This window comes from Ambystoma mexicanum, chromosome 12 (assembly GCF_040938575.1).
Source record: "Ambystoma mexicanum isolate Mex_15411 chromosome 12, UKY_AmexF1_1, whole genome shotgun sequence".
In the NCBI taxonomy this organism is placed as follows: domain Eukaryota; kingdom Metazoa; phylum Chordata; class Amphibia; order Caudata; family Ambystomatidae; genus Ambystoma; species Ambystoma mexicanum.
The window spans coordinates 28,869,892-28,891,642 of record NC_090936.1 but is presented as its reverse complement, the minus strand read 5'-3'; the positions used below and the strand labels follow the sequence as shown (position 1 = coordinate 28,891,642).

Below are 21,751 nucleotides of genomic sequence, written 5' to 3'. Positions count from 1 at the left end.
ATCGGGAAAATTCGATATTCCACCTGTGCAAAAGAAAGGCTGTGGGGAGTATTCCGAGGCAAAACATTGCATAGGAAGCTCTTTCCTACCTGCAGGTAACATAATCTAAAAATTCTTCACAGCCAGGCTGCTTCTTAATGGAAAGATGGTGGGCCAAGGAAGGAGAGGCCCGAGCCTTCAGCTGTAGGTCGCCCTCTTCTTTGATCTTCGCCGCTTGTTTTATCACTGCCTTAGAGGCAGGCGTCGTTACAGATGGATTAATCAAGTACTCCCAAGTCCCAGACTCTCCAACCTATTTTTAACATGGGACACCCATTTCAAAGAAGCGCTCCCTTGCTGGGACAGGATGTCCAACAGTGCCTCCTTATATTTGCAGTGGCTTGTGTTGGTCTACAGTCAAACCCAATAGAATACTGGTCGGAGTTCTGAGATCGACTCAAACCCTTGCATCCCAGTTTCAAGAAGTACTGCAATACTTGGTGCACAAATGTGCAGACCAAGTACATTTTTCAAGTACTTATTTTCTACCACTACCAAGGGGTTCGTGTTTACCTGGCCCAAAGGTTCAGCTCCTTACAAAGCGGCTTGCCGGGCCTGGGCCTTATAGGCCTCCAAAGAGACACAGTGCTTCATTATGAGTCAGCCGGTCCAGAAAGAACGGTGGTGGTAAAACCGCCACCACCGTACTTTCTCCAGCATTGGATCTTTCATGGATTCACATGCTTAGAATATTCCCCGTCGTCAGACTGGGACCCCTCGGTACACATATATAGCCTTTTCCAATAGGAAAACTTCCGACACTTTTGTGTCCTATCTATGTCCTTTTAGGACACGCCTACGCATGCTCCGTAGGCCGTCCCAGTATAAGAGGCCCGCCCCCGCGGCTCCCCTTCAGATTTCAACCGTCTCCAAAGTAGTGGGATCTCCTCGTGTTGTCTTACTATTTTGTACAAGGTTGCATTACTTTTGAGTAAGGAAAATGTCCTCTGTGTCAGGAAAGGCGCTATTCCGTCCATGCGCGACGTGCGGCTTGAAAAAAGTTTACGAGGGGGACGGACATATGGATTGTATATATTGCCTCCACCCTCATCATTCGGCGGATAACTGCGACATATGCAAAGGGTTTTCTCAAAAAACCCTCAAAGACCGGAGTCGACGACTGGTGGCATGGCTGAATGATGGAGCGGGGGCATACCCCCCTTCGGAGGTAGGCTCCACACAATCGGCGAAAACATCACGCCGCGCTACCTCGTCGGAACCACCGGCGAAGAAATCGACCACCGACGGAAAAAGAGTCGTCTGGAAGTCACTCAACTAGAGACTCCTCGTCAAAGAAATCACCTTCATCAAAAAAGCATGAAAAGGAAAGGAAATCCTCCTCGGGCGATCATCATAGATCGACCACGAGTCGAGAGTCGAGTAAAAGCAAGCAAAGTGTGGAAAAGGCGGGACCGCCAAAACCACCTGCTAAGTCACCGTCGTCGACGGCGGTCCAGTCATCGGCCTCCACCCTGCCACTTACGCAGGTGGCATCCACCATCCCACCGACGGCGTCGACGATGTCCTCGTCGACGGGGGTCCTACAGGAGGCCTGGAGGCCTGAAGTTTTTGATCCGATCCCTCCGGATACTTTACTACAAGAACAGGCTGTGTTGCTCTCCTCGGAGGACGGGAACGAGAGAATAGCTGGCCCAGCAGACCTAGGGCTACGAGTGACTGACAAGTCGTCGACGAGGGGATCCGTTATACCGGTATCTGCCCCTCTACTCAATCCTCAATCTGTTTTGTCGTTGGAAATTCTGTCCACGCTTCAGTCTTTGTTACAGTCGTTGGACCAGAGACTACCTCAGGCAAACCTGCCACAGTCACCCGTCGACGAACCGGGCCCGTCCCGTCGGCCGACGCACCTACGCACGCCAATCTCAGCACTGGCACAAGAGGAAGGTGAGCTGCCAGATTCGGAGTCTGACAGGGGAGCCATGTCGGATATCTCATCATCCCTTTCCAGGGATCCAACCTGGGAGTCAGAGGTGGAGTTGGAAACCCCTAGAAGCCCAGCTCACCCGTCCCTTCCGGACGACATTGCGTCATTCCATTCTATGATGGAAAAGGCATGCAAAGAATTTGGTTTGTCCCAGGAAGAACAGAAAAAGGACTGTTTTTTGTTCGACCACATGGGTAAGAAAAGAAGGTCTGTGTTCTCAATACCAATACTAGACCATGTGTGGAAGGAGGGGTTGCAGACAATGCGTCACCCGTTTTCAGAGCCGGCAGTGAAAGGACGCCTGGAAAAAAAGTTTAAGGCTCCAGAGTCTACCCCAAAGTGTTTATCCTCCCAACCAACGCCAGACTCGGTGGTGTCGGCGGCAGCGGCGAGGAAGGCGAAGCACAACGAAGCGAGACGCCAAGATGCCTTTGGCAAAAAAGTGCTATCCGTGGGAGCGACCACAGTAAAGGCCGCAAACTCTCTGGCAATTGTTGCCAGATACGATAGGGAGATGTGGCACAGGCTAGCTCCGTTGCTTGATCATCTTCCGGAAGAACATAGGAAGGCAGCGATGTTACTTGTCCGAGAAGGTGAGGAAGCCTCAAATCACGCAATAAACATTGCGGTGGACCTCGCTGAGTCAGGCTTCAAGCAAGTCAATAATGGGGTCGTATTACGTCGACAGTCATGGCTTACGTGTACCTACTTCAGGCCAGAAGTACAATACAAAGTTTTAGATATGCCCTTTGAGGGAGACCTTCTTTTCGGTGAGAAGGTGGACGAAGCCCTAAAGGGAATGAAAGAGGACTCGGACACGGCACGTTCATTGGGTGCCCTCCAGAGTGGCAGAAGCTACAAGTCTTTTCGTCTCTTTAGAGGGGCTTCAGGTAATTCGAGATTCTCTGCGTCTGGAGACAGATCCTTTGGCAGATCGGCTTACCCCTCCCAGGGATACAGACGTGCCTCCCAAACGGCAAACCGTCGCCGGAACTTCCAGACTTCCAGGAAAAGACCATCATATCCGTCGTCGTCGAGAGACAAGCAAAATAAAGATCAGCAGTGACATACAACACACCGTTCTGGGGGGAAGTGTTTCAGCATATGTCGACGAATGGGAACGAATAACGACGGATCAATGGGTGCTGGATACTATAAGAAACGGACACTCTCTGCAATTCAAACACAGCCCTCCGCAAATTCCACCTGCGTTCACCGCTCATTCCCATCTGAAGATACTGCAACAAGAGGTAACACTCATGTTAGCAAAGGGCGTGACAGAATTAGTTCCAACATCACAGAGAGGTCAAGGAGTCTACTCAAGATATTTCGTCGTAAAAAAAGCCGAACGGCAAATGGCATCCCATTTTAGACTTACGCGATCTCAACAAGTCTTTAAAGAGCCTAAAATTCAAGATGCTCACTCTGCAGGAAGTGATCCGTGCCGTTCAAGAGGGGGATTTTCTAGCGTCCCTGGATTTACAGGACGCGTATTTCCATATTCCAATATGTCGGAAACACAGGAAATTCCTAAGATTTGTAATAGGGCGGACTCACTACCAATTCACGGTTCTTCCTTTTGGGCTCAAGACCTCCCCAAGAACGTTCACGAAATGCCTGGCTCCAGTAGCGGCCTGGCTAAGGAAGCAAGGCCACCATGTATACCCATACCTCGACGACTGGCTGGTAAGGGGATCCTCCCCAGCGTCGACCAACACAAGTTTACAAGCCACCATGCAGCTTCTACAACAGCTGGGATTCGCCATAAACTTCGAAAAATCCTCTCTGCGGCCATCGAGAACGCTGGTATTCCTGGGGGCACAGTTCGAGACCCAGTTAGGGCTAGTGAAACCTTCTCTCGACAGAACCTCAAGACTCAATCAACAAGCGTGCCGACTACGGCGAAACACCAAGATCTCAGTGAGAAAATACGTTTCGGTCCTAGGGGCCATGGCATCCTGCATCCATCTGGTGGAAAACTGTCGCCTATTCATGAGGCCAGTCCAGGAATTCCTCGCGGACCGATGGACGCAGTCTCAAGCATCGTGGTCAGACAAGATAACCATCGACGACGACAAGCTGCTTCGGACCCTTCAGTGGTGGCAGAGTTTCCACAATCTGAACAACGGTGTACCCCTACAGGAGCCGGAGTTTCAGCGAACCATAGTCACGGATGCGTCCCTAACCGGATGGGGAGCTCACATGGGTGCTCTCCAAACGCAAGGTCGATGGTCTCCAACGGAGTCACTCCTACACATAAACGTGTTAGAGCTCAGAGCAGTATGATGGGCCCTGAAGGCATTCCTACCACACATCAAGGGTTCGCGAGTATGAATACTGACCGACAATACAACGGCCATGTTTTATCTGAGGAAACAAGGAGGGACGCGATCAAGACCTCTTTCCATAGAAGCCCAGAAAACATGGCATTGGGCATTAAAGCACAAAATTTCCATCGTGGCTCATCACCTCCCAGGAGTGAGGAACTCCCAAGCAGACTCCCTCAGCAGAAGCATGGCCCAGATACACGAGTGGGAAATGGAAACAGTGCACCTGTTGAAAGTGTTCGAGAAATGGGGTCACCCCCTTCTGGACAACAAGAAATGCGAGCAATTCGCAAGCAGATGGCCTCAAGAGGGTTCCATGGGGGAGGCATTCTCCTTCCCATGGACGGACATGTTCCTCTATGCTTTTCCCCCGTTCCCCCTCATACGGAGGACAATACAGTGGATACGCAGATACAATTGCCGGGTAATTCTAGTGACAACATACTGGCCAAGGCAACCGTGGTTCTTTCATGGTATCATTGGTATCTTTCATGGATTCACATGCGCCCGCCAACCTCCCCGGAATGTAATGTATTTGATTGATAAGTTTAACCCTTCCTACTTTGGAGGGGCCGAAATCTGAAGGGGAGCCGCGGGGGCGGGCCTCTTATACTGGGACGGTCTACGGAGCATGCGTAGGCGGGTCCTAAAAGGACGTAGATAGGACACAAAAGTGTCAGAAGTTTTCCTATTGGAAAAGGCTAAATATGTGTACCGAGGGGTCCCAGTCTGACGACGGGGAATATTCTAAGCATGTGAATCCATGAAAGATACCAATGCTGGAGAAATGGAGTTACAGGTAAGAAACTATTCCCTTCCAGACCGGCTGATTCCGAGTCCTGCAGGCGGGAGGTGTCACTCCTGCCAGGTCTGACCTGGTGGGTTTAGCACCACCTGCTTGCAGGCGGAAATGGAAACACTGGCTCCGTCACAGACGGAACTGGTGTTTCCATTGTCCCCATCCCCATGGAGTCCATGGGAATGGGGACTTACACAATTCCGCCTCCGGAATTCCCAGGTCACCGGGGTCGCAATGCCCCAGTAATTCCGGGAATCACGGAGGCGGAATGGTAATACGAGTCCGGCGGTAACCTGCTGGTTTTTCCGGCTCGGTTACCGCCGGCCACAGACTGCCCCATTCCCGTGTTCATTTGTAAACTGAGGAGGGCACCGCTATGCTTAGCTAGCGTGAGTTTTGCCTTCTCCAAACGAATAGACCAACTACACAACGCCATGACTCTCACCCCTAGATAACCAGTAGTAAGGTTTGTGGGTAGCCTATGCTGCTGCTTTCCACTTTTCTGTGGATTCATGGTTTCATGCTACAGATATAAAGTTTAGTTCTGAAAAGCAAACATTTGGCATGGTTTATCCACTCCGTTGAGGACTATCCTTTTGGGAATTAGGTGCTTCTGTGTGCTGCCTCAGGATGCTTTGAATCTAGCATTTCGATTATCAAAAATGCTTGCGCTTTAAATGTTGAATAGGCTTTTAATCACAAGTGTTGCAGGATGCCTATCATTTTAAATACAGCCTTAGCAACTCATTCACTTACACCTCATGTATGCTGTAAATTAACACTGATTGTGCTTTTTTTTTGTTGCTAGCACTGAGTGTGACATTGAAGTTCCAGAACGGTTATCAGCTTCTTACGAGCAGCTTCGACAATACAATCTTGTTGAGAGATGTGTTCGGGTACCCGTCAGAGAGGCGACCGTAGACGAGATTACCTTAGTTCACAGGTAACTCTTGTATTCCAATGCCCCCAGCACTTTTCATTTTCTTGCAGCCATGTAGATTTGCACTCCCCATTCTGTTTCATTTGAGTAGTTGTTTTTATTTGGGCTTATCGTCGTAGCAGTCGTGATTTATAAAAGCACACGGATGTTCTTAAAAACATTATTTAATTAATTACTTCAACACTTAGTTAAAATATAGGAATGGGCCTAAACTTTCATCTTAAATGGTTACTGAGAGCCAGATTTAATCTCCTCCAAATTGTGTCAATAACCGGCCCTTGGAAGGGAAGAGCTTGGCTTTTTGCCATTACCCTTTTTGCACCATATCAGATAGAATCCCTATTGCATTTCTTATTTGTTTGCTCTGTATATATCGGGATATTAGAAAAAGGGAATGATTCGAAATTCTATGTTCCTAGGGAGTAAGGCAATGTAAACCTGTGTTGCTGTTTCTATTGATGGCCAACAGCAAAGAGGTAACGTGGTCTTGCAACCCTTTACACCAAGCTCCATGTATTTAAGGAAGAAAAGTGAAAGCCTTATTCTAGCTTGTAGATTAATAGTGATTGATTTATTGTACGTGTTTAATTGTTTTTTTGTTAATACGTTTTAGATGCTATAATATTACATCTTAAGGGTTCTTATGTCAGGTGTATTTTCAAATTTTGTGAGAAGCCTGAAGGTGTCTCACCCGCTAGTCCCCGGGGATCTGTTATCCAGGTGGCCAGGACACGGCATCGCTATTGGATCTAGTTCCTGGGGGTGGACCAGTGTGTGAGGATCACCTGGATGGGGGGTCTTGGGGGAGCGGAAGTGGGACACCAACTGGTGAGACGCTGTACCCCCTTCCGTATAACACCTTTTCCCCAACCTAACCCATAGGATATTCAGAAGTTCTACCCTGTGACCCCACTTTTCCGACACAAACACTTTCTTACACTGTGAAAGACAACGGACTACCACCAGAGCCGTTTACCTGACATGTCGCAACACAAGGGTCAGGCAGAGTCGGGCTATTGACAATAACTACGCACACCTGGCGGCCATTTCCCTTCCCCACAGGGATAAAAGGCAGAGCACGAGAGCACACTTTGAGCAAGGCTGAACGCACAAGGAAGCAGCTATTCGTGACCGGCAGTTCAAACAGAGGAGAAAGGCAGCGAAATCTGGAGGGACAATGAGGAGGGAATTGCCCAGGCCCTTTTCAACTCACACCCGGGAAGCCTCAGAAAGAGAAATCATAAGACCAGGAAGTCCAGGTGGCGTGTGGTGTGACAGGTGTCGACGGCACACAGGGTCCTCCTGTGCTGATAGCCAGATCGGGGAGAAGCGCTTGCCACTGTGGTTCCGTCCTTGACTCCCGAGACAAGAAATTCCAACAGTTCAGCACAGCCGGTGAGTCGGAGATGACTGATGGTAAACCAAACTATGCTGGGCCCAAGGTTGCAGGCGGCAACATTGTTGAACAAAGAACTTGTGTGTTTGAACCTTAAAAGAACCCCCAGTAAAGGTCCAGAGGCTGAGTGGTCTGGCGCTGCGGGGGCGCTTATTCGAAGGACTCTGACTCGAGCCTTTTTGTGTTTTGTTGAAACTGCGAGAACTCGGAGGCCTTAGGAGAGGCCGGCGTGAAGTGTCAAAGTGGTCCTATGAGGTTTGAGAAAAATCCCTTGTACACTCGAAAGTCTTTGACACATTGAGGAAAACTAAGTGAACTGTGAAAGTGGCAAATATTAACCCAACCGATGGATGCCTGCGAATTGGGGGTAAAAAGTGATATAGCTGTGAACATTGTAGCGACAAGTGTGAACTCGGCTGAGGGATGTCCACAGTGAATATTCGTTAAAAAAGACATTGAGACTTTTGAATGATACGTTTTGAGTGAAAGGCCGTAGTGAACCCGACTGAGGCAGGCTAACGATGCAAGAATGATCAGAGCCCAGCTTTGGGGGATCCAAGGTGCAAAGAGCAATCGCCCAACGTGAAAGATCATCAAAGGAACCTTTGTTTATTGTTTATGGTCCTGCAGGCCTTCTAAGGAAAGAGACTTTGCAGAAAAGCGACTTGGCCCCAGAAGGTCCTGGCATCGTTGAATGGAACTGTAACCTTGTGCTGGCGAGGCCTTGGAGTGTGCTGTGCTCAAGAGTCCTGCCTTGTACCATGCTAAAAACGTGGGGAAGGGAGACCCCAGCCATAGCATCCTGACTTATCATTTGGTGAACACTTCTTTTTTTTTTTCTTGTGAACATTATCACACACTATTTTGTAACTTAGTGGTAAGGAATGGCAATAGATTTTTTAGTATAGGCCCTTTCTATTGGACAAGACGCCACAAGGCCAGCCTTATTATTATTTGATGGTCGTACCTTGCTACCATCTTAGATTTTCAGGCCACTTCATGGAAATAATGTGCGCTGAAATTTTCGGCGCAAGCGTGCGAAAGCGTGCGAATCGCAGTGCCAGTGCGAAAATCGCAGCGAAACCCACGCACAGCGATTCATGGAAGTCTGTGCACGAGGAAATCCCAGGATGTGCGCCAAAATACTGCGTGGCGCACGCTGGTGCACACATCTTCAAATCGCATGCGGTAAGCGCACAGCGAAAGCGCACATAGTGCGGCGCACACAACAAAAGTAGGCGTAACACGGGGCGTGACATGCGGAATGGGGAACAAAGCGTGAAAATGAGGGCGTCACAGGAAGTACAGGAGGCAAGTGCGCTGAACGCCCACACGCTCGCCTACAACACGTATTCATGGAATCGAATAGGGCAAACCAGCGCACGGGCAAAGACGCGCACAGGCCTAAACACATCCGCCACAAGAAGGCAGGCGGTAGCGTCCCTGCGCATGAAAGAAATGTGCGCCAAAATGTGCGCTAACAAAAAGGACGTATATACAGCCATAATGAATGTCCCATACTGTGGCCCTCTAGGACAGATGACGTGCAAAGGGGTACGCGACAAACACTGACACCCGCTGTGTGAAAAATAGCATGTGCGTGTATTTCGGGGGTGTGTGGGAAGTTTCACACGTGATAGGCCTTGGGCGAGCGGGGTACGTGTATTTCAGGGGTTCGTGTGAAGTTTCACACGCGATAGGCCTTGGGCGAGCGGGGTACGTGTATTTCAGGGGTTCGCGTGAAGTTTCACACGCGATTGGCCTTGGGCGAGTGGGGTACGTGTAAATCTAGGGTGCGCGGGAAGTTTCACACGCGATTGGCCTGGGTACGTGTATTTCAGGGGTGCGCGGGAAGTTTCACACGCGATTTTGCTTTCAGAGCAGAGAACGTGTATTTCGGGGGTGCGCGGGGAGTCCTACACGTGAATTGGCAGTGTGGGTCCCCCCAGGTGTCCCCTCTACCCCCTCTATGACCCCTGCAGGCAGCCCACACCACAGGGGACTACCCTGCACCCCTGGTCATGTCCCGCAGGCAGCCCATCCACCATGGGCATGCCCCCCAGCCAAGGCACATGTCACCTTGCAATATGATCAACAACTCATGTCCCCCTGCACCCCCACCCCCCAGCAGTCGGGGGCACCTGCCAGCAGGCCCCCACTCATGTCCCACTCATGTCCCCCTGCACCCCCACCAGTCAGGGGAACCTACCAGCAGGCCCCCACTCATGTCCCCCAGCACCCCCACCTCCCAGCAGTCAGGGGCACCTGCCAGCAGGCCCCCACTCATGTCCCCTTGCACCCCACCCCCAGCAGTCAGGGGCACCTGCCAGCAGGCCCCCACTCATGTCCCCCTGCACCCCCACCAGTCAGGGGCACCTGCCAGCAGGCCCCCACTCATGTCCCCCAGCACCCCCACCCCCAGCAGTCGGGGGCACCTGCCAGCAGGCCCCCACTTATGTCCCCCAATACCCCCACCCCCCAGCAGTCAGGGGCACCTGCCAGCAGGCCCCCACTCATGTCCCACTCATGTCCCCCTGCACCCCCACCCCCAGCAGTCAGGGGCACCTGCCAGCAGGCCCCCACTCATGTCCCACTCATGTCCCCCTGAACCCCCACCACCCAGCAGTCAGGGGCACCTGCCAGCAGGCCCCCACTCATGTCCCCTTGCACCCCACCCCCCAGCAGTCAGGGGCACCTGCCAGCAGGCCTCCACTCATGTCCCCTTGCACTCCCACCCCCCAGCAGTCGGGGGCACCTGCCAGCAGGCCCCCACTCATGTCCCCCAGCACCCCTACCCCCCAGCAGTGCAGGGCACCTGCCAGCAGGCCCCCACTCATGTCCCCTTGCACCCACAACCCCCAGCACTGAGGGGTACCTGCCAATAGGCCCCCACACATGTCTTCTGCATCCCCACCCCCCAGCAGTGCGGGGCACCTGCCAGCAGGCCCCCACTCATGTCCCCTCGCACACCCACCCCCCAGCAGTGTGGGGCACCTGCCAGCAGGCCCCCACTCATGTCCCCCTGCACACCCACCCCCCAGCAGTGCGGGGCACCTGCCAGCAGGCCCCCACTCATGTCCGCTTGCACACCCAACCCCCAGCAGTCAGGGGCACGTGCCAGCAGGCCCCCACTCATGTCCCCCTGCACCCCCACCCCCCAGCAGTCAGGGGAACCTGCCAGCAGGCCCCCACTCATGTCCCCCAGCACCCCCACCCCCCAGCAGTCAGGGGCACCTGCCAGCAGGGCCCCACTCATGTTCCCCTGCACCCCCACCCCTCAGCAGTCAGGGGCACCTGCCAGCAGGCCCCCACTCATGTCCCCCTGCACCCCCACCCCCTAGCAGTCAGGGGCACCTGCCAGCAGGCCCCCACTCATGCCCCCCAGCACCCCCACCCCCAGCAGTCAGGGGCACCTGCCAGCAGGCCCCCACTCATGTCCCCTTGCACCCCCACCCCCCCAGCAGTCAGGGGCACCTGCCAGCAGGCCCCCACTTATGTCCCCCAATACCCCCACCCCCAGCAGTCAGGAGCACCTGCCAGCAGGCCCCCACTCATGTCCCACTCATGTCCCCCTGCACCCCCACCCCCAGCAGTCAGGGGCACCTGCCAGCAGGCCCCCACTCATGTCCCACTCATGTCCCCCAGCACCCCCACCCCCCAGCAGTCAGGGGCCCCTGCCAGCAGGCCCCCACTCATGTCCCACTCATGTCCCACTCATGTCCCCCTGCACCCCCACCCCCCAGCAGTCAGGGGCACCTGCCAGCAGGCCCCCACTCATGCCCCCCTGCACCCCCACCCCCAGCAGTCAGGGGCACCTGCCAGCAGGCCCCCACTCATGTCCCCTTGCACCCCCACCCCCCAGAAGTCAGGGGCACCTGCCAGCAGGCCCTCGCTCATGTCCCCCTGCACCCCCCACCCCCAGCAGTCAGGGGCACCTGCCAGCAGGCCCCCACTCATGTCCCCAGCACCCCCACCCGTAAGCAGTCAGGGGCACCTGGCAGCAGGCCCCCACTCATGTCACCCTGCACCCCCACCCCCCAGCAGTCAGGGGCACCTGCCAGCAGGCCCCCACTCATGTCCCACTCATGACCCCCTGCACCCCCTCCCCCCAGCAGTGCAGGGCACCTGCCAGCAGGCCCCCACTCATGTCCCCCTGCACCCCCACCCCCCAGCAGTCAGGGGCACCTGCCAGCAGGCCCCCACTCATGTCCCACTCATGTCCCCTTGTACCCCCACCCCCCAGCAGTCAGGGGCACCTGCCAGCAGGCCCCCACTCATGTCCCCTTGCATCCCCACCCCCCAGCAGTCAGGGGCACCTGCCAGCAGGCCCCCACTCATGTCCCACTCATGTACCCTTGCACCCCCACCCCCCAGCAGTCAGGGGCACCTGCCAGGAGGCCCCCACTCATGTCCCCCTGCACCCCCACCCCCCAGCAGTCGGGGGCACCTGCCAGCAGGCCCCCACTCATGTCCCCCAGCACCTCCACCCCCCAGCAGTCAGGGGCACCTGCCAGCAGGCCCCCACTCATGTCCCCCTGCACCCCCACCCCCCAGCAGTCAGGGGCACCTGTCAGCAGGCCCCCACTCATGTCCCCCAGCACCCCCACCCCCCAGCAGTCAGGGGCACCTGCCAGCAGGCCCCCACTCATGTCCCCCAGCACCCCCACCCCCCAGCAGTCAGGGGCACCTGCCAGCAGGCCCTCGCTCATGTCCCACTCATGTCCCCCTGCACCCCCACCCCCCAGCAGTCAGGGGTTCCTGCCAGCAGGCCCCCACTCATGTCCCCCAGCACCCCCACCCCCAGCAGTCAGGGACACCTGCCAGCAGGCCCCCACTCATGTCCCCCAGCACCCCCACCCCCCAGCAGTCGGGGGCACCTGCCAGCAGGCCCCCACTCATGTCCCCCAGCACCCCTACCCCCCAGCAGTGCAGGGCACCTGCCAGCAGGCCCCCACTCATGTCCCCTTGCACCCACAACCCCCAGCACTGAGGGGTACCTGCCAATAGGCCCCCACACATGTCTTCTGCATCCCCACCCCCCAGCAGTGCGGGGCACCTGCCAGCAGGCCCCCACTCATGTCCCCTCGCACACCCACCCCCCAGCAGTGTGGGGCACCTGCCAGCAGGCCCCCACTCATGTCCCCCTGCACACCCACCCCCCAGCAGTGCGGGGCACCTGCCAGCAGGCCCCCACTCATGTCCGCTTGCACACCCAACCCCCAGCAGTCAGGGGCACCTGCCAGCAGGCCCCCACTCATGTCCCCCTGCACCCCCACCCCCCAGCAGTCAGGGGAACCTGCCAGCAGGCCCCCACTCATGTCCCCCAGCACCCCCACCCCCCAGCAGTCAGGGGCACCTGCCAGCAGGGCCCCACTCATGTCCCACTCATGTTCCCCTGCACCCCCACCCCTCAGCAGTCAGGGGCACCTGCCAGCAGGCCCCCACTCATGTCCCACTCATGTCCCCCTGCACCCCCACCCCCTAGCAGTCAGGGGCACCTGCCAGCAGGCCCCCACTCATGTCCCCCAGCACCCCCACCCCCCAGCAGTCAGGGGCACCTGCCAGCAGGCCCCCACTTATGTCCCCCAATACCCCCACCCCCCAGCAGTCAGGGGCACCTGCCAGCAGGCCCCCACTCATGTCCCCCAGCACCCCCACCCCCCAGCAGTCGGGGGCACCTGCCAGTAGGCCCCCACTCATGTCCCCCAGCACGCCTACCCCCCAGCAGTGCAGGGCACCTGCCAGCAGGCCCCCACTCATGTCCCCTTGCACCCACAACCCCCAGCACTGAGGGGTACCTGCCAATAGGCCCCCACACATGTCTTCTGCATCCCCACCCCCCAGCAGTGCGGGGCACCTGCCAGCAGGCCCCCACTCATGTCCCCTCGCACACCCACCCCCCAGCAGTGTGGGGCACCTGCCAGCAGGCCCCCACTCATGTCCCCCTGCACACCCACCCCCCAGCAGTGCGGGGCACCTGCCAGCAGGCCCCCACTCATGTCCGCTTGCACACCCAACCCCCAGCAGTCAGGGGCACCTGCCAGCAGGCCCCCACTCATGTCCCCCTGCACCCCCACCCCCCAGCAGTCAGGGGAACCTGCCAGCAGGCCCCCACTCATGTCCCCCAGCACCCCCACCCCCCAGCAGTCAGGGGCACCTGCCAGCAGGGCCCCACTCATGTCCCACTCATGTTCCCCTGCACCCCCACCCCTCAGCAGTCATGGGCACCTGCCAGCAGGCCCCCACTCATGTCCACCTGCACCCCCACCCCCTAGCAGTCAGGGGCACCTGCCAGCAGGCCCCCACTCATGCCCCCCAGCACCCCCACCCCCAGCAGTCAGGGGCACCTGCCAGCAGGCCCCCACTCATGTCCCCTTGCACCCCCACCCCCCCAGCAGTCAGGGGCACCTGCCAGCAGGCCCCCACTTATGTCCCCCAATACCCCCACCCCCCAGCAGTCAGGAGCACCTGCCAGCAGGCCCCCACTCATGTCCCACTCATGTCCCCCTGCACCCCCACCCCCAGCAGTCAGGGGCACCTGCCAGCAGGCCCCCACTCATGTCCCACTCATGTCCCCCTGAACCCCCACCCCCCAGCAGTCAGGGGCACCTGCCAGCAGGCCCCCACTCATGTCCCCTTGCACCCCACCCCCCAGCAGTCAGGGGCACCTGCCAGCAGGGCCCCACTCATGTGCCACTCATGTTCCCCTGCACCCCCACCCCTCAGCAGTGAAATGGCGATTCCATGAAACAAACCAAAAGTCAACTATGTACATCAACACATGTCCCCCACACGAAGGCAGGTGGTAGCGTCCCTGCGCATCAAAAAAATGTGCGCTATCAAAAAGCACGTATATACAGCTCTGATGAATTTTCCATACTGTGGCCCTCCAGGACAAATGACGTGAAAAGGGGTACGCGAAAAACACGGACACCCGCTGTGTCAACAATAGCGTGTATTTCGTGGGTGCGCGGGAAGTTTCACACGCGATTGTGCCTGGGCGAGTGGGGTACGTGTACTTCAGGAGCTCGCGGGAAGTTGGCCTCGCGGGAAGTTGGCCTCGCGTGAAGTTTTACCTGTGATTGGCCCTGTGCGAGCGGGGTACGTGTAAATCTGGGGTGGGCGGGGAAGTACAGGAGGCAAATGCGCGTAATGCCCACACGCACGCGCCAGAAAAGACACGCTAATCTGGAAACACGTACGCCAGCAGGAAGCAGGCGTACGTGGACTCGCACAGCATAAAAGTACGCGCAAACAACAAGCAAGCTTAGACGCCAGGATGAACATACCGTTCCTAGCAGCAGTGGTCGTGGGATACCGCAGGAGGAGGAGGAGGATAGTCAGGCCCAGAATTTTCACACCCAGAACCAGCCTTTTTGGCATGCCTGATGACCAGGTGTATGGGAGGTACAGGTTTCCACCTCACATAATACTCGACCTGGTCAGTGAGTGGGAGGATGGGAATGGGAGTACCGTCATGTTTGGGAGTACCGTCAGTGAATGGGAGTACCGTCATGTTTTAGAAATGTTTGAACTTGTCTAGATGCATTGTTTAGTTGGTAAGTATTTGGTCATGTTTGTTGTTAGTTCAACATTACTAGGAGCATATTGTGTGTGGCCAGTTTCCATTAGGGACACTGTACTTTGTGACAGGTTTTTGGGATTACTTTGTTTGCTCTCACATAGCATGACATGCCATGGTGTGTTCGGTGGCGGTGCTGGGGAGGGGTTGGGCAACATGGCACTGTTCTCATGTTGTATTTTGCAAGGGGGTCATGCATTTAGCAGCATATGTGTCTTTTGATGACACAGCATTGGTGGTGTTTCTGTAGGTAGGGATGCACACATTGTGACACTTCCAGGTGACCAATCTCAGGATGGTATGGTTGTGACAGTTGACTGTCCCTCATGTCATCATCATTGTCAGCTGGTATGTGGCAGGGCTGTGTGCACTCCACAGGGGTGTGATTCTAAGTGAAGTAATTAGCCACCAGCTGTGTTTGGGCTGCCTCACCCCGTGCCCTTTCCCCTCCCATGCGCAGCGGGCGTGCATGTGGTTGGGAATGTGGGGGCACCACCATGTCCACCGGCAGGCCCCGGCATGTTGCAACGTTGTGCAGGACACATGCTGCCACTATGATCCTGCACACTACTGGGGGAGCGTATAACAGCTGCCCACCAGAACGGTCAAGGGAGCGAAAGCGTGACTTGAGCACTCCGAATGTGCGCTCAACTATGCCCCGTGTTGCAATATGGGCTGTGTTGTATCTTACCTCGGGTGGCGTGGTGGGGTTCCGAATTGGCGTCATCATGTGGGTGCTCAGAGGGTAGGCACTGTCCCCTGGGGAGGTGGTGATGGGTATCATTAGTGGGGTTGTGACATTACTCAGTATCTGGCATGCATGCATGTGCTGTGGCATTCATACTCACCAAGCAGCCATGTATCGCCATGCCGCCCAGCTTCTAGGTCCCGGTTTAGGGTTGACATTCTGTAAATGAAACTGTCGTGGGTGGACCCTGGATAGTTGGCATATACTGAGGTGATGATTCCCTTGGCATCACATACTACCTGCACGTTGATGGAATGCCAGTGCTTGCGGTTTCTTTAGATGTGCTCTGATGCCCTGGGGGGACATAGGGCCACATGGGTGCAATCAATGGCACCAAGGACTTTGGGGAATTGTGCCACCCCGTAGAAATCCTGGACAACAGCCTGCCTTTCTGCAGGTGTTCTGGGCAGGTATATGTGCATGCGGACTGATGGGCGTGCAGTCATGATGGCCAAGACCTGATGTAGGCAGCGTGACTGTGTGGCCTGTGACACCCCCCCCTCTATGGCACTTGTCCGCTGAAATGATCCGGTGGCCAAAAAGTGCAGTACATTGAGGACCTTCTCCAGGGGGCTGAGTGCTTGGGAGCAAAGGGTGGGTGATGTGAACTTTACTAAGTTAAAGTAGTCATAGTCATACAACCTGAAAATGCCACCACATCGCCCCCTTCAAACTGTAGGCTTGCAGCCTTCAAAACTAGTCTGTGTACTGCATACAACATGAACTCCATCTCCAAAGTAGACGGCCTTGTGAAGACATGAGGAATGAACCTGCAAATTCAGAGGGAGACATGGAAGCAAAATCATACATTAATACACCATGCAGTGTACAATACAACAACAATATACAAAAGGAATGTCGACACAGTATTGACTACAGACTGCCCACACAGCTCATGGGAGCCCAATGTCACTGTGTACATCACTTTCACTTGGTCACACCCTTTGCAAGCCCATGGAAACGGGAAACAGGAGAGGTGTGTGTCTCATGAACCCAAGCATCTAACCCAAACTCAGGACAAGTCTGCATGTGCCCAGCTGGAACACAGTGGATGCCCACGGGAGCCACACAAGGCAACACACTGTCAAATTTTTTTTTTTAAAAAAATCAAAAATCAAAAATGGCCATGTGGGGGCCAGGGGGGGGGGGGCCACCCAGGAGGTCCGAGGACAGGGTGCGCACCAACAGCCACCTGTGTGGAAGTTGGGGGAAAAAAAACACCTCCAATGGCTCATGGCCTGCACGGCTATGCCAATGTGGGAGAATTGCTGCCGTCGCCCTCATGACCCTCTGCTGCTGCATCAGGAGGTGGTGGTGCTATGGGAGGCAGCCCACGCAAAGCCCTGGTATGGTCCTCCATGGCAGCAAGCATGCGGGTGTGGAAGGTCTCGTTCTGGAGGATTATAGTGCGGAGATCCCCATGCAACACCTGACGTGATGCCCGGATCTCCTCCCGAGTTGCCCGCACCTCAGCTGAGAGCATACTTGTGAGGTGCTCCAGCCGCTGTTCTGCCCTAAAATTAGCGGAAGTCTCAAGCTCAGGAAGAGTCTGCCTGAGGTTATGGAGATCTTCACTCAGGGCTTCCCTGTGGGCCTGGGACTCTATTGAGATGGATTGGCGCAGAGTCTCCAGTGCCGCCCGTCGGTCCCTGTTGGACGCCAACATGTCTTCTCTGTGTGATTGGCAAATGCAGTATGTTGCCTGCTGTAGTTGCTCCATCTGCCTTTCAGGGGGGGATAATGGAAGTGCCCACCCTCTCCATTGCCAGAGCCATAATTTCAACTGATGCTGACTGTTGGGTTGCCATAGCGTACATGGAGTTCTCCCATACGCTATTTCCTGGTGGCGTACGGCCACCGCATCGACGGGCACCACACCTGTTTGGGGCAAGGCGATGTGCACCTTGCTGTGCTGGCACCGCCTGAGGCTGCAGGACTGCATTGCCCCTCTGATCTGCTGGCCCAGGAACAGGATCAGATGCTATGGAGTGTGACCCTGCATCCGTAACCGCCAAATGCGCCTCTACCAACACTGACATCCCCATAGAGGGATCTACCCCTGGTGCATGTGGGTTGGCCAGAACAGAATCCCTGCCAGAAACACTTACCTGTGACAGCACATAGGTCTCATCATCCGAATCAGCACCTGAATAGAAGTCTGGGGAGGTGCACCCAGAGACACCCTGAAAAGTATGGTCTGCAGGAGGATTGGGTTCTCACCCACCACCACACCACGGTCCCCACTGGTGCCGGGTCGTGCCTGGGATTCCTCATGGGTCTGCACCATCTCCTCAACCGCATCAAGTGCGTCATCCCCTGCAAAAACATGAAAGAGAAAAAGTGGAAACAGGCATTAGCACCATAGCACACAAATAGGCCTGTCAAGCTACAGAACCAGTACATGATTCACACATGTCCCACATGACTATAACCCTACCATGCCTGCACTGTCACTGAGAAGTAAGGGGAGGCAAAAGGCAGACACTGATGACACCAATATGGGATAGCAACACATTTGCTGCAAGCTGGGTAGCACTGCCATCACACATTGGCCTGTGAGTGGCATGTCCAATAAACATACATGACACATGGCAGCACACAGATGGCATTTAGCATAGCCATGGTACATTTGGTACATTTAACAAGTACAGCCATATGTCAGTGATTGAGTACTGTCACCCATCCATGTGAGATGGACATGATGACATGAAAAATGCTGTATACTGGGACTAAGTACACATGTGCCACTCACTGCAACACATGCAAGGTACAAGAATACAGTAATAGTTGGCTGATCTATTTTTCCTCACATTGACATCGCAGGAAACATCTGTCATTTTCCACATGCAAACAGGCACTCATCTAAACATTTGTGCTGGCCAATACTCCATCAGCCTGAATGGTCTCATTGTGTACATAACCAGGTAAAGCATTGCCCCAGTGTGGCCAGTAAACAATGACCGAAGCATATCACATATGTCACAATATGGTTGATAAATGTCTAGCAAAAAAGGGGAGAGTGGAAAATATTATCCTGAAGGCACACTTACAAATTCTGACCAATGTAGTTGCAAGATGGCAGTACAAGGTCAACTGCACAATTGTGGACTTAACAGGATACTGTGGGCAGAAGGGATGCAGTCATAGCCAAATACAAGGCACGTGATCCCATGCGAGGAAGGAAATGGGTGACCCATAACACTCTGGAGTACACACCCTCACCTGGCACTCCATCAGAACCCGTCACCCAAAATACATACACATGCACTACACACACACGCATGGGCACTCACCGGACAATGCTTCGTGATCCGGTAGTTCTCCCACACCTCGGATTTGTTCCTCTGTGACGCAGGTCCCAACAACAGACTCATCTTCAGTGAGTTTGTTGTCCTCTTGTGGAGACCCACCGCCAGTCACCAGAGTAGCGGCATGATTTGAGGCCAGCTTGTCCTTTGCTCTGCGTTTCAGGTCGTTCCACCGCTTGTAGCAATCATCAGCTGAGCGCCTCACGAATCCAAGGGCACTTATGTGGTCGGCGATGGTCTGCCAGTGTGCCTTATGTTGACCAGGTGTGGTCTTGGACCCTGCAGTCACCACCATTTCGTGGCTATGTTGCGACACTTAGCTCACAAGTGCATTAAGCTCCGCGTCATTAAAGCAAGGCTTCATTGACGTGCCAGAGTGTGTAGCCGTGCCTGGGGTCTCAGCCTGTCATGCCAGAGCACCCTTCTTCCTCTTTTTAGATGGTGGAGCGGAGCCAGAGTGGCTAACGCTGCTTTGGTCAGTAGGGGCAGAATCACCGGTGGACTGGGTTGTTGGAGTGTGCGAATGCACATTGACCATAGGACTTCGTGCAGGCATTGTCTGAAGTGTGATGTTGGCAGGGGGAACATCAGTATGATGGACCAGGACCGACACTGTCCTGGCTGGGAGAGTCAGAGCTGGGGCGGATGGAGCTGCAGCTGCCCCTGCAGCCTCACCACCCTGCATACTTGGGGCAGCAGATGACATAGCTGCCCCAGATCCACGTGCCTTGGTGACAACTTGCACCACCACACGTGGCCTAGACTTGCTGACCTGGAAGTCAGCCAGGGAGTCATCCTGTGCCAGGTCAGGTGCCACAATGGGCTGGTCCAACAGGGGCTGAGCTGGGATGGTGTCAGCCGCGTTTCCCTCAACCATGGGGGGGAGCATGGGCGTCCCTGATTGGTCCTCCACACATGGGGGTCTAGGGGCACCCTGCAAATCCTGGCCACGTCCCCTACCGCGCCCACCACGTCAACCTTTTGAAGGTCGGCCACCTTTGCCTCCCTTACCGCTTGGTCGCTCCCAACCATGGCACTGATGTTGTTGTGCGTATGGGAGGAGCAGTAAACTATGGTCCTGGGCAATTGGGGGTCAAAGGGGTAGGGTACTAGATGGAATTCGTACCCTAGTGCTCTAACAAGGCTGTCTGTGACCCCTGGGGGAAGATGACGGGTCACGCAATGCACAGGCAGCCCAAAAACAAAAATAAACGTGCACGCAACCCCTCGTAGACCACGTGCGTGGAAAAATGAACCCGCACTACGCTGTGGCACCCAGAAACACAAAAATAAGCGTACGCGTAATACACGCAGCCTACAATGACCTCTGAAGGGGAACACGACACACGGGGCAAGCACAGTTGCTAAGTACATGCGGAACTCACCGTCTGCCTGGAATAAGAACGTGAAAAATATGCGCGTGTGCGCGTTGGCAACACCCCCGCCAAAAGAAGAATTATACGCTGTCTGAGGAGACAGGACAAAAGGAGAAGTGAACACTGTTTGAGGAAACAGGCCCAAAAAAAGTAGAATAATGAAAGCTGTCAGACGTAACAGGAGTATGAACTTGAAACGCTGTGAAGTAATCGCGTGTGAACCGACAAGAAGTACAGAATTCACCCACTCGCTCTCCACGAAAAGCATGTACAAGAAAATGGTGTTCTACACATACCTTTTAAACCGGCCCACACGTACACGTCACTTATGCGTGTACGCGTCCTTTCCTCCAATTACACGCGCTGACACTCGGACGTGCAGCTTTTCCACGTGTGCTCTGTCATCACGTGCTATGAGGGAAACAACCGCGTGTGTCACGTCAGACACGCTTACGTGCTAAGGGCCTTTGGTTCAATGAAATCACATACGTGCGCTTACGCGCTTACGCGCTAAGGGACTGTCCTCGAATTACACACTGACGTGCAAGATTTTCACGTGCCAAATCACTCCGTATCAAGCTGGCAACGCGTTCACACACGGAAGACCACGCTCCTGCCCAGTAGGCCAAATTACTGCCCCCCAGAGCCCCGAGCACGCTCCCACCTGCCATCTGCTGCTGCCTGATTGCCTGCTGCCCACGTGCCCTGCCATTTGCTGCCTGCACGTCAGCCCGGGGTGCTGTTGCTGTGACCACCACTGCTGGAACCGAAGACTCCCGACTGCTATTCCATCGCTCCACAGCCCAGCCCCAGGACCCAGTAGCCCACCCACACCTGCCTCTGGGGTTGCCATGTCGGGCACTACACCATCTGGCACCACTGGCAACCCCCAGCCAGAGAGGCAGAGGGCCACCAGCTTCACTGCCACCGAAGTTGGTGTCCTGGTGGAGCAAGTCCTGGGGCAGTATGATGCCCTCTTCGGAAGTTTGGACACCGACAAAGGACGACGGACTCGGATCTGGACGGACATCGTGACTGCCATCAACGCGGAGGGGGTGGCAGTCCGCGACTTCCAACATGTCAAGAAGCGCTGGGAGGACTTCAGGTCCAGGACCCTCAAGGCCCGGCGCCGCTTGAAGGCAGCTGATGCTAAAGGGGTGCCGGGGCCAATTGTCGGAACATCAGATGAGGGTCCTGGAACGCATACGCCCAGCGCTCCACGTCCAGGTCCATGAGAGGCAGACCCGTCTGGAGTCGAGCGGTAAGTGTACATGCATACTGATTGGAAGCT

The 21,751-nt window shown here is 55.3% G+C and overlaps 1 protein-coding gene across 1 annotated transcript in view; it reads left to right on the top strand.

Annotated features, from left to right (window-relative positions):
- Window positions 1-21,751, top strand: part of HDAC10 (histone deacetylase 10) — a 706,011-nt gene that overhangs the window by 157,594 nt on the left and 526,666 nt on the right. The window contains exon 3 of the mRNA XM_069627848.1: window positions 5,919-6,053. Within this exon, the coding sequence (XP_069483949.1) occupies window positions 5,919-6,053 (135 nt within the window). The remainder of the gene's footprint in view (window positions 1-5,918; window positions 6,054-21,751) is intronic.